Genomic DNA, 16,066 nt, shown 5'->3' with positions numbered 1-16,066 from the left:
TGCTTTACTGTCTCCTCACAGTGAGGCCAGTGGATTCATTGCCATATAGTGCCACTTAAAGAAAAAAAAAAGCACATTTTTTTATATATATATATATATATAAAATCAAATTCAGTTTATCTGTATCCTCATGTATCATCTTTGTACTGTTCTTCTGTCTATCTACTCTAGCACTTGTTGTGCCAAGGTTAATACTTCACAAGGAAAAATCAATAGGTACCCAAAAAAGTGAAGATTAAATGCTTACAGTTTTCCCTTCAAAGAGGTAACACGAGTTTTTACTTCATAAGCTACAAGTCAAACCAGAGCCCTCAAAGTACAACCATTGTGAGCGCTGGGCAGCAGGGTCTGACCAGCAAGGTAGTGTGCAATCTCAGCATCTACTGAGTTCTACTGTAAGGAGCTTAGTATATGAAAGCAATTGGCATTCAGCTGCCAAACACTATTATTATTCATCTACCATTTGTTTTCCAAACAACTAAGATTCCTAAATGATGCACCAGAGATTTGGAAATTCTATTTAGAGAGTCCCTTGGCAGAAGAAGTACAAGCAAACTCTCTGCTTGGGTACTCAATATTTAAATAGACAAGAATATCTTCCTAATGAGATCTAGCCCATCATAACTACATATAACATTAGCATTCCAGTTCATCGGCAGCAGATGAGTTTCGACACATGCTTTGTGATTCAATTTGTGTAATGTCAAAAAGACATCCCAAATAAATTAAGAACTCTGTGGCTATAACACTGCCCCCAACTTTTTGCATCCCCAAGAAGATAAGAAATTCACAACTGTTGCAGATTAAATCCTGACTTGTGAAGACATTTATTAGAGCCCTGTCTTTATTTATATATTTATGTTTTTATTTATTAGAGGCGAGAACTGTAACATTTCCTTCTAGCCTGAATGACTGCATGTTTTACCTCGGGTCCTCACTAGACCATCTATGTGATGTGGTCACTTGCTATCAAATATGGCACACTTCTAGTTAAATCTGAAGGTTGGAAAACAGGGTTATTTTAATGCTGGGTAGGAGATTTCAAATCAAGGTCTGTTGTGACAGACCATTTCCTGACAGACACTGAGAAACAGTGATGCCCAGAAGGGCACACAATCCAGAGGGTCCAGATAAAGGGTACAATTTGAAGCAACATCACAGCAGCAATTCCCCACACAACAACATCAGATCCAAGAAGGAGTAGCACACTTTGGCCTGTATGCTTGGGTTTGTTCTTGCCTTCCTCATTGCATATGCTCCTTCCTCACCTATGAGCCAGTCTCCTGTGGCCTCATTCTGCCTTTTTGTTAAATACAGACCCATCAACCTCTAGCCCCATCAACTTCTTTACCTGAAAGTGTCTGTGCAGACACTACTGAAAGGACCCATAAAAGCACGCAAAGAGCCATCAAATACTGCAAAGAGCCATCAACTACTGCAAGGCCAGTGGAAGTAAAGTAGCAACAACGCGGGAATAGAACCAGAGTCAAATACTTCATATTTTACACTTACCTCCTCTCTGGCTTTTCTCTCAGCCTCCTCCTGCTTCTTCTTCTGCTCTTCTTCCTCCAGGATTTTCCGGCGCTCCTCCCGCCTTTTCTTCAGTTCATCCAGCTCTGCTGCTGCCTCCTGCTGCTTCTCCTTCAGCTTCTCAAAATCCTCATTCTCACCTCGGCGACGGCGCTGATCGACCTGAGACCCAAGCTTCGCTTCCTCGGCATTTGCTGTCCCTTTCAAATTGGAGCGGCTGGGAAAGAAATGAAAGAGAAGGTGATGCACCATGGGTTTTCGCTTCCTGGCCAGAGCCACCTGCTGCCATGTGCTCACCAGCAACATGAGAGCCTGGCACTCAAAGATACTGCCTTATAAGACCTTTTGCTCCTTGCAAACTAGGATAGACCCAGAACATTTTCATCAGGAATTGGTAGGCTGCTACAAAAAGCACCTCTCCCATCTGCTGCCAGTGAAGAAGGAGTCTCTCGTGTTTGTGTGCACAGGAGCTGTACCACCCTCCCTGGGAACTCAAGCAACCTCCATTTTTAAGAGAATTCATTAAACTGCGCTTGAAATATCTAACATCTCATGTAACTTCAGGAAGAGGTATCGTATCTCATCAGCTTCTCTATGGTTCACAGTAAACTGTTAAAGTTGCACATCTCTGCTCTGCTGTTTGCGTACAGAGGAAACACTTTCAAAAGCATATTATACTTCATACAGAAAACAAAGCAATGGAAAGCCATAATTAATTCCTCCCTGTTGATTTTAAATGAGATAAATTTACATATAAAAACCTCGTAGCAAAAATATTGTGCTATGTTCTGTATAATAAAAGATAACACTGATCCTTTGCTTTCAAAGGTAATTATTTTTTGTAAACCCTCTAGAAAAAGACAAGCATCTCTGGGAACGGAACAAATTCCTTGACTTGAGGAAAACAGGACACAAGAGGCGACATAATCTTACAGTTCCAACAGTGTTTTAAAAACCTAAAGAAGTTCCTATCTCATCTCTAACACCTATCACTAACTCTCTCAGCCTGTACGAACAGGAAGGTTCATCAGATCTTTTGCTGACATTTTCCAGGGGACTTTTTATTAAGGAACTGCAAATTATTTATTAACGACAACTTTCCACAAGAGAGAAGCAGAAGTTTTCTCACTAGCTGTAATATGTAAGAGAGAAAGAATAAATAAATAAATAAATAAATAAAAATAAAAAGCCCAAACCCTCAAAAAATTTGCATAGGTGAAGTGCATACTTTCAACAGAGTCAGATAGCATCACCTAGTTAAACAATTGCTACACCAGTGTTTAGACAAATGTCTGCTCTCTGAGTGCATTTAATGTTACTGTTGACAAGGAGAGAGGTACCTAAGAGGTATCAGTGTGTTATCCACAACAGACAGAAAGGGAATGTACTTATGGAATTTTTCATTCATGACTAATGCAACCAGAGTGTTGCAGAACAGAATACCACAAGATGGCACATATCAAGTGTTCCAGCAACAACAATAAATGTTAGAGACAATCAGATTAGAGATGACAACATGAAGAACAAATATAATATAAATTTGCAATCCGGTGAATCACACCCAATCCTGCAAGGCTGCTCTTCATTCAGATGCACCAGATTTAAGGCCAGGCTGGATGAGGCTTTGAGCAACCTGGTCTAGTGGAAGGTGTCCCTGTTGATGGCAGGGGGGGTGGAACTGGATGAGCTTTAAGGTCCCTTCCAATCCAAACTATTCTATGATAGATGCCTCATCAAGGTGGAGTTAACCATATAAAACAGGCTGTAGGACCAGAGCTGAATTATCTGTGGTTTCAATACCACAACAGAATCTCCTAGCACACAGACTGTGCACTCACATGATCTTACCAAATTAGATGAAATTTGGTTCTAGCACAACATGCAGGATTTAGGAAATGTACCATTAAAAAACATATAACAAAATAACATAACTAAACTGATGCTATTATGTGAATTCACTTGCTGTACTTCATCTGTGCAATTTTGGGGCCTACAAGAAAGCTGGGGAAGGACTTTTTATAAGGGCAGCCAGTGATAGAACAAGGGGAAATGGCTTTAAACTGGAAGAGGGTGGGTTTAGATTAGATATTAGGAAGAAATTCTTTATTGTGCAGTTGATGAGACACTGGAACAGGTCACCCAAGAAAGTTGTGGCTGCTCCTCTCTGGAAGTGTTGAAGGCCAGGTTGGATGAGGCTTTGAGCAACCTGGTCTAGTGGAAGGTGTCCCTGCTGATGGCAGGGGGGTTGGAACTGGATGAGCTTTAAGGTCCCTTCCAACCCAAACCATTCTGTGATTCAATGATTCTAAGTTCAACACTAAAATAGTAGGACCTGGCCCTTATTTTGCAATGTGTTTACTTGGTTTTAGAAAGTCTTTTCTACACAAGAGTGTAACATTACAAAGCATCCCAGAGGTCTATGAATGTATGTACCCTCACTACATTCTCCCACAGGATTTTCTAACCTAGAGTTACAAGTACATAATATGTATTTCCCTAATATCTCCTTATGGCAATCCTTTTTTGTTCCAGGCCCTATTCCTGAATGTATTTTTGCAGTGGGATCATTTAAACCATGAAAATAGAACCACAAGATCACATTCCATCATAAGCATCAAGTTAATGTAAATGGCCATGAACAAGGGCTTGCATCAGGTTGTGATGTCTAATTGAAGAAAGGAATTCATGCTTTTTAAATGAAAAATACATATACAATTAACTAAGGCATTTTGAGAAAACGTTGGAAACTTTATTTGAAATTTCATTTAGTCCATTCTAAAATAAAGTGAGGACCAATACCTGAGGTATGATTTTGGATGTCCAGCCTGAAATACCTCTGATTCAGTTTGCAGAGGTACGGAGAACCCAAAATGTTCTTTTTTGGAAAACCCAAAAATTTCCTGAAAGCCTCTAAAAGGCACTAAGTATTTCTAAGGATCCAGTGCATCTATTCTGCACGGGCCATGAGGAATACCTGGCTATTTTAAGGCTCTCCTCCTTCATTGCAATGTTGTAGGCTCTATAGCAAACATCCCAGGAGCCTCACTGAATTATTTTATTTTATTTTATTTTATTTTATTTTATTTTATTTTATTTTATTTTTGCCTGTCAGTCTCTGAAGTCTATCTTGCCAGTCCACCCAGACCTGCAAGCTGCAGGTCCAAAGAAGATGCAAGTCACTTCTGATAGACATAGTGATATCCCCAGTAAGGGCAAATATTCAGCCTTCAGAATTAAGAGAACTAAGAACATAGCATTTGCCAAGATTCTCTTGATAAATAGCCACTCTGTTTTATATCAGCACAGAAGAAAGGTTAGTCCTTAGTGACTGCAGTGCTCAATGAAATTAACAGCTACTCTCAGCTTTGAACTGATAAAAGCCAAAGGCAGAATCTAGTCTTAACATTTTTGTTTGGAGACCTCAGGTGACTATTTTGTCCTCCTTACAAAGATGCACATTTAAATAGTTAGCTTATTTTATTCTCATGCAGTTTACAGGACTTCCCCTACTGATTCTGCATAATCTGAAACAGCAAACAATAACCTGGCAGTAACTCTCCTTATTTTCCTTCACCTCCCAAACTCCTCTGTTTTCAACAGATTCTGGGAATCTCTGTTTCCTACTGTCAACATCGAGATGCTGGGTGGAGGAAGAGTTTCGAAAACACCTCTTTGGTGCTAAGAAATGAAGTTGGTTGCCACCTTTCAGACAAGGAGGAAAAGCAAAGAAGTGATATGTTGGAGCCAAAAATGTAAGAACAATGTGGAAAAAACCCATGTTACATCATATTTAGGACTTTTGCAGTCCTGTTAGGGGAATAGGGAGGAAGGCAGGTGGCGGTAGATGGGAAGGGAAAGCCATAAAATGGGTTTTTATTCAGTATTTCTCTTACTGACTGACATAGATAAAAAAGACACAGATAAGATTTTCCTTTAGCTTCCACTGCCCTATTTTATTTTCAACCCTCACCACTGAGAGTTAGCCAAGTTACATGCTTCCTAACTAGTATCTGATAAGTTCATGTAAAAACAAGAAGATAGCTCCAAATAAAGCCTAACAATGTGGGGGCAGTTGGCTAGAAAATAAGCCAAAAGCCTTAATTCATACCTATCAACCCAATGAATACTAGAGCCTCTGCTGATGTTGCCAACCCAAATCTTCTACTCAGCTGATAAAAGGCTATTAAACAGGCTTCTTCCCACATTTGGGAAATAGTAGAAGAAAAACAGAGAAAGAATAAAAGGAGTGGAAACTCAGAACTACATGTTGCCACTAAGGCCTGTCTCCCACAGGAAGTAAAACAAATGAAAACACAACAGAAATATTTTTAGAAAACCATTCTCATTTTACTGATGATGTGACCCAAGTCATGGAGCAGGACAGCTCTGAGCAAGGCTGGTTCCTGCTATTCCATCTCCATCTCTGTCTTTTGGCCTTAAGTCAGGGTGTCTCCAGGGACTTTTGAGCCTCATTTTATTTTGAGAAAGTTTGTTTTTCCCGGAAGAATCATGAGGGGAATGCTGAGATACAACAGCAAATCCCATCTGCCATGCACAGATTTCTCAAAGTGCCTGGAGACCTTAACCTTTTCTTTGCCTGTGTCAATGTAAAACAGGAAGAGAGGTGCAGAAGGAAACAAATTTAGATTTGTCACCTCTACATTTCTGGTTTCCTGCTAAAAGGAAGAACTTGTGCTCTGCTTCATCTATCTGCTCCTTTTAGCAGGCAGAATCATTTTTTTTAATAAACTTTTCACTAGAAACTTCTTGTTTTCACTGAATTTCCCAATATAGTCATAAGGCAAATATTTCCTTGAAAAGATAATTAAAAATCAAACTGTGATACAGCTTATAAAAAGACAAAAAAATCAGAACATTTTGGCTGATGAAAACAGGAGAGGTTTTCACCTAACTGAAAAATCACTTTTATAGAGAAGCCATTAATTTCAAGGTTTGTCTTGAAATCAGGAGAGAACGCCCCCCTGCTCCATTATAACATAAGCAAGCTCAATGCTCACTTGGAACTTACCCAAAAGCATTCTCAGCAGGTTTAAGTTTCGGGACAGCGAGTTCACGTTCTCCATTCTGTGCCTTTTGTTCAGCAACTCCCCTCTTACGATCCCAGATACTTTTCATTTCATCTCTGGGTGCTTTTCCTTTATCCTTGTCATCTTTTACCTGCTCAGGAGACACCATAAATCATAGAACAAAAACAAGAAGCAAAACAAAACAAAAAAGAAGTCACAATGAGGCATTCTAATAACACCTGAGGAACACAGATTTCTTGGTACTAATGATTAACTAAGCAACTATCTTCAAAATGCTTATGTGATTTACGGCAGAAGTAGTCTGTAAAGCTCTAAACTACAACCAACTAGCACTCTACTATCCTGATCTGAATTCAAGATTAAAATATCTTAAATAAAATTATCAGTCTTCTATGAAAGTTTGTTGCAGCCATGGGACTATGCTACCACATTGCTTCATTCTGCAACTGCACCCCACTGAGGCACCCCAATCTTCTTCCCTCCCACTGCAGCATCATTCACCTGTTGCCTATTAAGATTCTGGCTTGCAAATTCTTTGGGACTAGGTTTGTTGATACTTTTTGGTACAAGTTTTAGGGAATAGGAGCAATAAAAATAACACATAACCTTCACCAACTGTCAGGTTTGCTTGACAAAGGTCACTCTCTTTCCAGTGTTGTACCAGGTGGATACTTCAGTATTGCAAGGATAACAGCCAAAATATAAAATTATCTTTACATCAGAGTAAAACTTCATCTGACAAAAATCGCAATCCTACCATGGATAGGACATGAATAGTTACTCCTATGAAGAAGTGACTATTCTCTCTGGAAACAGTAGAATAAAAATTCCCTCTATCCTTACAAAGCTTTTTCCTATAATTTTTAATAGTAAACAAGCATATTTAGTGCATGGATTTCACTCTCCAGTATCCCTTCAGAGTTATGAGCTTGAAGTATTTATCAATACTGCAGATGGCTTGATTCCAGCACACTGATTCATAGCTAGATGTTGATAAGAGGAGGAGGATATGGACTGATTTAAGTTCTCTGTCCTCAAGTACAATTATTCCCACTCAGTTAATCTACCAGCCTAAATAAACTTCCAACAGCAGTAGATGAAACACCTCCAAAATATTTTCTTTTTAATTTTTTTTCCAACTATACCATGTTGGAAGAAGATTCTATCTGGCAAGCAAAAAATATCTTCTGTGAAAAATGCATATAAAGGCTTTTAGAAAAAAAAAAAACCAAAAAACAAACTTTTGCCCCTTGGAAGCCTGTTGCCATCTCATTTACTAATTGGAAAGAAAAAGAACTTCCATAACAGTCCTGTGTACAATACACTGCTTTTTCATTGCAAGCTGCACCTTGAAATAAAGAACTAATACACACACCCACCCCCAAATCAAATCAAATTTCTATCCTTCCTCATCAGTGAAGAGCTTCTGGAGATGTAATTTCTTTAACAATAAAGGATTAGTCTTCAAAGTAAAAATCCAACCCAAGGCATTGTATTAAGCTGCTGAGTGAAGTCCCAAAATCAGCCTTTGACTCTACCTGAGGCCAGTTTCCTTGCTTACAAAAACTGCTATGATGGACAATGCCAAAGTGGCACGCACTACAAGCGAGTACTGGGTGGTTAAACTACTCGAGCAAATTTGCCACTATTGAGGGATGCTGGACACAACCCACAGAGGCATTTGTTCCATCCTGGGAGCAGGCAGCATCTGTGCAGACTTTCCCCACTCACTCCTGCCAACGGGTTTTAGCCACGACCTGGCCAAAGTGCCCTGATGGACAAGAGGGAAGTTCAGTTTCCATGACTGTGCATTCTTTGGCCATGATGCTCTCACTGGGAGCAAACAAGGCCATTATTACTAGCAGCCTCAAGGAATGGCTTTCTCTTTTCTAGGAGCCAGGCTGAGACAACCAGAGCTATTCACTGAGCCTAATGAATGCCATCAGACACTAACATCTTTTGGGTGCTCTCAGATCAGTGCAAGATCGTAGCTAGTGATCATATTCACAGCAAAAACCTCTGGTGCCTGTCAGCGATCTCCTAACCCTTCAGTCCCAGCCAGGGCGATACTGAAACCGGCGATGTTGATTGTTGCAAGATTTCACATGCCAGGATGTCTGTGTTGGGATTTTGAGAGCATAGGATTTCCTTTACTGAGATTTTCATCAAGACCTTCCCAAGTCTCATTAAAAAGCCAATACTTCCAGATGCCTGATATATTGAAGGCCACTGGGGAGGATCATATCTCTTACATCTTAATTGGAATCGCTGAGAAAACTAATAGTAAAACAATATCGTTTAAAAATTAACATGTTAGGAAATAATATTTCAGAAGCCAGTAGGATTTATGGTAATGTGACTGCATTTGAGAAAACCATTAATACAGCTTGGCCTCTTTATTTAAAAAGATGATAAAACAAGATATCACAGAAACATTGCACAGCTTTTGGGCCCAATCCTTCTCCTACAAATTTTAATGCCAGAACAGAGATTGATTAGCACAGAAGCAGAAACCATCATGTCCTGTTTCAAAGGCAGGCAACAGAAAAAGTACTTCCCCTCGTCTCAGTGCTTCCATAAATTAAAGGCTAATTCAGTTTCTGCTGCATTCAGTAAAAAGGACTATACTGACTCCAGTTGGAGTAGACAGTTGGTATCACCTGAACTGAAAACAGGTCAAATGCTCTCACAAACCTCGACCATCAAGTCAAGACAGAACATGACCAAAAGCACATTTAGAGAATTTCCAGCTTTATTAGTTTATATTTCAATCTTTCTCTACACTGCTTCTTTCCTGTTAGAGTGTTATGCTCGTATTAGAGAGCTGAGGTTTCTCAGTTACTGAGGTTGGGGCCATTTGGCAAGTTTGATTCCTTATTTGGGCTCAGTTACTTGGTGACTTAAAAGCTGTGGGCATCTGGACCTAGGGCTTCCCTCTCAGAGCCAACTACCATACCCAAATACCATGAGAAAAGCAACTGCTGTGGCATGTCTAGCCAAACTGGAAGCAGGAAATACCAGGAGTCTCACATCATGAGAAAGCTTGTTCTTATGAACTTTCCAGGCCACTTTTGAGAACCAAAAATTGTGGGGAAGTTCAGAAAAGGAGACAGATTTTGCTTGCTAATTTGGTCAAAACCTGAACTTTGAGGGCCAGATTTTGTTCTCACTAAGAAAGGACATGTGCTTGTGTCGCACCACTGCAAAAGCAAAATCTAATTACATAGATATACTTTATCCCTTTAGGTTCTTCTTCATGCTATACTGCCATCCTCTTAACTGCACGTATGGTTCAGAAATATGCCTCATTGAATTTGTATGTCCTTGAGCAGAGATGGGAGCCTGATCTTGACTTGGTTTGGAGTCAGACTGTCAATTTTTTCTTCACAAGCCAAGAAGCAACAACTGAGATTTTCAAAACTGAGCAAAACACTTTGAATGCTCATCTTAATACACAAGCAAAAGATTTACCTCTTGGTAGATGGGTACTCAGCATTACACTAAAAGTGTACTTCCTCTTAAATTGTCTCAGCTTGAGCATCCAAAAATGGAAGCACTAAAACTGCAACTCACTTTTAAAAGTCTTACCCATTTCCTAGAACAATCTAGCCCTGTGGCTATGGTTTAAACGCACGATGAGAGCTTCAGTGAAAATTGACTGAGCTCCACATAAATGCAAACAGGACAATTATGGCTCAAGTCCCCCCCTAAATCAGTATTTGTGGTCAGTTACAGCGTCCTTTTTACATTTACTTCTAATATTCACAGATTGTGTGCAACAGTGAATATTACAAGCCAGCTCTGTCTTACAAAGAGCTCTCAATATAATCCATTCCTTATTTTTTGTGCAGCGCTTTCCTCTGCTTTCACTATCAGGTTAATTTAGAGTAGTGATTAGCATTTCTAGTGCACTTTCTGAAGCATCTCCATTAGGTCTCATTTAACCCTTCCCCTTTCTACAGTAACTTATTCTAGTATTGCCAATCTCTCTCCCTGTTCATTAGGAACGTTTCTTCCAACCATCTTCATCATTTCATTTGCCTTTTCAATCTCACATGTACCTTACTCAAAATACGATACCTTGGATGATCAAACCAAGCAGTTGGACATAAAAACTTGTGGCATGATTTGCTTTCATCACTTTCTGAGGGAGAGCTAAGCATCTACAGTATGTTTTTTGAATTAATCCAAAAGCTAAGGACCCTGGACCGGACCCTCTAAAACCCTCAATGCTTCCAAGCAGCTGGACAGGCAGTAAGTTGCTTGTTACTAGATCTCTGTGCTGTGGCTTCCTTTAAGCCACACAGACTTGGCTGAACCCAAATAAGTCCAAACCTCTACAGCCCTGTCCAGTCTCAATGTCTGATTAGGATCCAGGGGTATTTTGACACCTGCTGCACGGAAACCAAAAGCACAGTTGCTACACAACCTTGAACATGGTTCCCTGTGTCCAGCTGTAACCTGAAGAGTAAATGGTCCCCAAATCTTTCCTACTTACCATACAGTAAAACACCATGGCACCAGCTCCTGTGTTTACAGTGGAAATGCAATGCAGTAAATTTTGTAGATTTTATCTTTAAAACAAAAGAAGAATCTTGTGTACTCACAGTTTATATCATGGGGCATTGCAGTTTGGGGGAAAATCATTAGTTAAGGCAGTCAGGTAGCCAAAAGGACTAGATTATTATTTATTATTATTATCATAAGAGTAGGTCTCAGTCATAGGGAAGAAGCTCACAGTAAAGTGGGAGGAAACCAGGGAAGGATGATTAGTTGACATAGTCCTGAAAAATTCATCCCTAGGGTGAAAACCATCCTTGCATTATTGACCGCTCTGAGTTTCCTGAAATGTTTATTCTAAGACAAACATGACTTGGTTCTAAAGCCCCCAAAGAACAAAATACTTAAGCATTTACTTCTTTTTAAGCACATAAGTAGCTTCATCCCTATTTATTTCAGCAGGATTACCCGTGTTCTTGAAGTGAAGCACATGCTTAAGTACTTTGCTGAACAAGCAACTTTCAGTTATAGGTCCCTTATTTATTTTTCTTATCTTGAGTTTCCTTATAACATCTGAATCAACAGTTTACAAGTTACCTGATCTTTTTGGGAGGTAGGTCGAAGCTTCTCATCTGGTAACTTTTCCTTTTTAGCTTCCACTTTAACCTCTTTTTCTTCCCCCTTTGTTTTTGGGTTTTTAATAATTTGGGGTTTTAATACAAAAACATCACATCTGTTTGCACTTCTGTTTCTCCACACTGTGTTCACATACCAGTCCTGTGTGCAGCCACATCTCCATCACACGCTGCTGTGCCCACATCTCCGTGTGCAGTTGTGCTCCCTCCACCCTTTCCAAACTCTCCCATTCCCCATCTGGTCCTCTCCCTTGCATGGCATCATGCTCACATATCCCAGCAGAGAGCCCTCTCTTGTGATTGCATTCAACACACACGATCCTCACACAGTTTACCAGGTGCTCATAATATTTTGTGCCAAGATGTGTCTGCCTCCACCTCACGTGTTACTGCATTTGTAGCAGCTGACAATAAAAAGACAGCAAAAAAACATGCAGAGGTCTGACCATGCAAGGTTTTCTTTGAACAATGGAGTGTGGTTAGTTATGTTGTGCACTGCATTATTGGTAAGCAGAAGTTAGGAGCTTTATTTTTAAAAAGAGAGAGCAAGAGAGAGAGCATGAGTATTAGTCATTTCAATGCAGGAACAGATCTGTGAGAAATTTCCAATTAAATCTTTTTTTTTTTTTTTTTTCTTGCATTACATTTCTCAAACCACAGGTGTCTTATTTTGGTGCAAAATGTTTACTGTACCTTTTTTCTTAGGAAAGCTGCTTGAGGTTTTTCCTCTTGGACTTTCTTCTCTTTTACCTGTTTATCTTCTAATTTCTTTTCTTCCATCTTTTGTTTTTCCTTTAATTTCTCTGCTTCTAGCTTAGCCTTTTCCTCAGCTGCCCTCTTTTCCTCTTCTGCTTTAGCCTTTGCTCTTTCCTCAGCTGCCCTCTTCTCCTCTTCTGCTTTAGCCTTTGCTCTTTCCTCAGCTGCCTTCTTTTCTTCTGCTTTAGCTCTCTCTCTTTCCTCAGCTGCCCTCTTCTCCTCTTCTGCCTTAGCCCTCTCTCTTTCCTCAGCTGCCCTCTTCTCCTCCTCTGCTTTCTGTTTTTCCTCAGCTGCCTTCTTTTCTTCCTCTGCTTTTAACCTCTCCCTTTCTTCTGCCTCAAGTTTCTCCCTTTCTTCTGCTTTCTTCCTTTCTTCCTCATCCCTAAGTTTCTCTTTATCTACAGCATCAGTTATACTCTGCTCCCCTTCCAGCACAGCATTTGTATCATTCTCTGCTTTGTGTTCCTCTGCATTTATACCTAGATTTTTTGTTTCTACTCCCTCTTCTTTATCTGTGGATTTTTCTGCTGTCACATCTACCTGATTTTCCTCTACAGGGACCTCCTTTGGTTTCTCCTCTTGTACCTCCTCGGCTTTTTCTTCTTTTTTTTCTTCTTCTTCCCCATCTTGCCTCCAGTTGTTCTTTTGGTACGATTTGGTAACTGCATCCGTTTCCTCAATCTCATAGCGACCTCGGCGTGTTTCAGCCTTTTCCTCTTTCTCCGTTGTCTCATTTTCTTCCACATTGTTTACTTCTCTCCTGCTGGGCAGTGACAAGCTCCCATCTGTGATCGTGGGGTCAAATTCCTTTTGACGTTCCAGGGCCTCCTGTAGACGTTTCTGGCGTCTCTCCTCCCGTCTTGCCAGTCTCTCCAACAATGCAGCTTCGTCATCTGTTCCCCTTGTACGCTTGCTTTCTTCTTCTCCCACACTACATAAAAGTGACAATTTTGCATTAAAAAAAACCCAACAACTTTCTAACAATGTATGTGCTTAGCTGTTTCAAGAAAAAAAAAAGCTTGCTGTAACATCACAGAATCATAGTGGTTGGAAAAGACCTTTAAGATCATTGAGTCTAACCATGAACCCAACATTACCATTTCCACTTCTAAACCATGCCCCTAAGCACCTTATCTACCCATCTTTTAAATCCCACCAGGGAAGGTGACTCCACCACCTCCCTGGGCAGCCTGTTCCAATGCTTGACAACCCTTTCAGTGAAGAAGTTTTTCCTCATATCCAATTTAAACCTCCCCTGGCACAATTTGAGGCCATTTCCTCTCATTCTATTGCTTGTTACCTAGGAGAAGAAACTGACACCCCCCTCTCTACACCATCCTTTCTGGTAGTTGTAGAGAGCAATAAGGTCTCCCCTCTGCCATCATTCCATGGTTTGAAAACACAACAGCTTGATTACTCCAAAATTTAGCAAAATGGTTCCGGGAATTAATTTTGGCATTTCTACACATATAGGAATGTGCTATTTCAGAATGTCAGAGCCTGGAAACGTTTCCTTCTAGGAAGCTACAACAGACACTGAAGTCCCCAGGAGTCTTATTGACCTCAGTAAGCACTGGAACGGTCCCTGATGCTTGGAGCAGTAGAAACATGAACAGCCCTGAAAAATTCATCCTCCACCTCTGCATCCAAATACTTGGAAGACCATAGCTTGCCTTAAGGTCCCCTTCAGCTTTGCCTGATGCATACATGTCTTATGCATGAGTCTTCACACCAGGCAAAATTCTTGAAGTTGCTACACAAATAAGACACTTTCTGACTTCAGTGAACTTCTCTAGCAACAAGAAGCTACTATTGTTCAGCAACAACATCCACAGATAAAGTCCATAATGGGATAGCCTGGCAACTAAGGGTGCAGTGAGGTTGTGATTGCCTGTACAGGGACATTAATCTGTTAGAAAATAGAGTGAGGAGAGCACCTAACTTAAGATATGCTACTCAACACCTGTAGGTATCAGGACTGGATCTCATGCTCAGTCCCTGGATGTTGACTCCTTCATAATTCAGCTGTTTAATTATCTTATGTGCAGGTTTCTTCCTTCTTTCTAGCTTTCCCCCTCTCCCCCTCTATTGGGGGAAAAGATTATGACCTACAATCAGAAATGTTGCTGTTTTCCTCTCTATATCCATTCACCTTGTCTTTAATGCAATGCTACTTGTGCATAGTACCTATTAGCTTGATATCACAATGTTTATTTCTGGTCTCTTCTATCAACTGTGTTATGGATACTGGAAACCTGAATATATTATTTGTGACTATGTGAAACTGAACAAATGAGGGACAGACTGGAAGGCCAGTTCTGTCCACTCAGCTTGTGACAAGTGGTGCCACCCCACAACCTGTTCTGCTGTTTACAGCTGTATGACTCCAACAATGTCAGATGAGGGCTAAGGTCTAGTACTCACACCCAGCACCTTGCCAGCATGTCTCAGATACAACTTGAGGCCTGGAGCCCATCAATCCCTTGTGCCATGGCCCCATGGAACCATGGCCCTTATAAAACAGGACAAAAGATGTGGAGGTTTGTGAGGCCAGAAGCAGTCATGCCTGAGGGAATTAGACAGTAGGATGCATCAGAGGTATTTCCCTCCATGAGCTCCAGCTGAATTACCCCACAGACAGCCCTGAGGACACCCTAGGAATAGGTGAAGAGCATGGCCTCAAGCCCAGCTTCAGTGATGCTCCCACCCCACTGTGTAGACAGCAGCCAGAGGCGCTCCTCACAGTGTTAGGCTCTCTTCAGAGCAAGGATGGCCAAACCTGGTGCTTAAAATTTAAGTAGCAAAACAGACCTCTTCAAGACAATCTCTAAACAAAAATTACTGTTGACCTGTCAGTAAACAACATCAGATGTTTACCTGTTTTGGGCATTAACTTCTGATTTCTCTGTTACTTCTCCTGATAGATCATCATCTTTTTGCCGCAGCCTTTCCTGTCGAGCCCGTCGGCGACGTTCTCTGGCGGCTTCTTCCTCATCGTCATCGTTTCTCTGGTAGGACAGCCTGCAAGAAAGAGAACATTAGGGATAAGGAAACAAAAGGACTATAGTATATAGGACACTGTGACTGAAAAATTCCAAAAAGCAGATGATCAGAGCACAGTAAGCATGGCTGCAGTGGCTGCTCCACATGCTGTTTCAAAAATAAGCTGTCAAGTTGAGATGCATAATTTCAAAGCTTGGGTTTGTTTCCTTTCAGAAATGAACTCGACAAAATAGTCATAGTGAAGGCAGCAGCCACATCACACTGTCAGTAAAGACCATAAAAGCCCGGCTCTGTAGCCAAACATCCTGCTAGACTGCACCATGAACCTGCCAGAATGCACACAACAACCTTTGAACAGACTATGGCTCAAGCCCACTTAACTGAAACTGGACAAGCAGCTCTTCATTAGCCTCCTTTAAATATAACATGCTTAAAATGGTAACAATATTCTAAAATTGAAAGACGAGAAAGCAGGGAGACACAAATATGACAACAGCTCTCAGTGCTCAATTCTGAGTGCCAAACATCTGACACCTACAAAAATTTTGGTCAGCCCAGAACTCTGCCAGGCCAAATCACACAAGATCAGTGCTG

General features: G+C 40.7%; 1 protein-coding gene across 1 annotated transcript in view; it reads right to left on the bottom strand.

Moving 5' to 3' along the window:
• Positions 1-15,490, bottom strand: part of CALD1 (caldesmon 1) — a gene marked incomplete at its 5' end in the record, with an annotated part of 32,265 nt that extends 16,775 nt beyond the window's left edge. Inside the window, 5 exons of the mRNA XM_010164473.1 lie at positions 1,513-1,747; positions 6,560-6,708; positions 11,676-11,759; positions 12,407-13,400; positions 15,347-15,490. Coding sequence (XP_010162775.1) covers positions 1,513-1,747; positions 6,560-6,708; positions 11,676-11,759; positions 12,407-13,400; positions 15,347-15,490 — 1,606 coding nt within the window. The remainder of the gene's footprint in view (positions 1-1,512; positions 1,748-6,559; positions 6,709-11,675; positions 11,760-12,406; positions 13,401-15,346) is intronic.
• Positions 15,491-16,066: the final 576 nt, after the last annotated feature.

This window comes from Antrostomus carolinensis, unplaced genomic scaffold, assembly GCF_000700745.2.
Source record: "Antrostomus carolinensis isolate BGI_N321 unplaced genomic scaffold, ASM70074v2 scaffold8273, whole genome shotgun sequence".
Classification (NCBI taxonomy): Eukaryota; Metazoa; Chordata; class Aves; order Caprimulgiformes; family Caprimulgidae; genus Antrostomus; species Antrostomus carolinensis.
The sequence above is the reverse complement of the archived record's forward strand: the minus strand, read 5'-3'. Positions and strand labels throughout refer to the sequence as shown.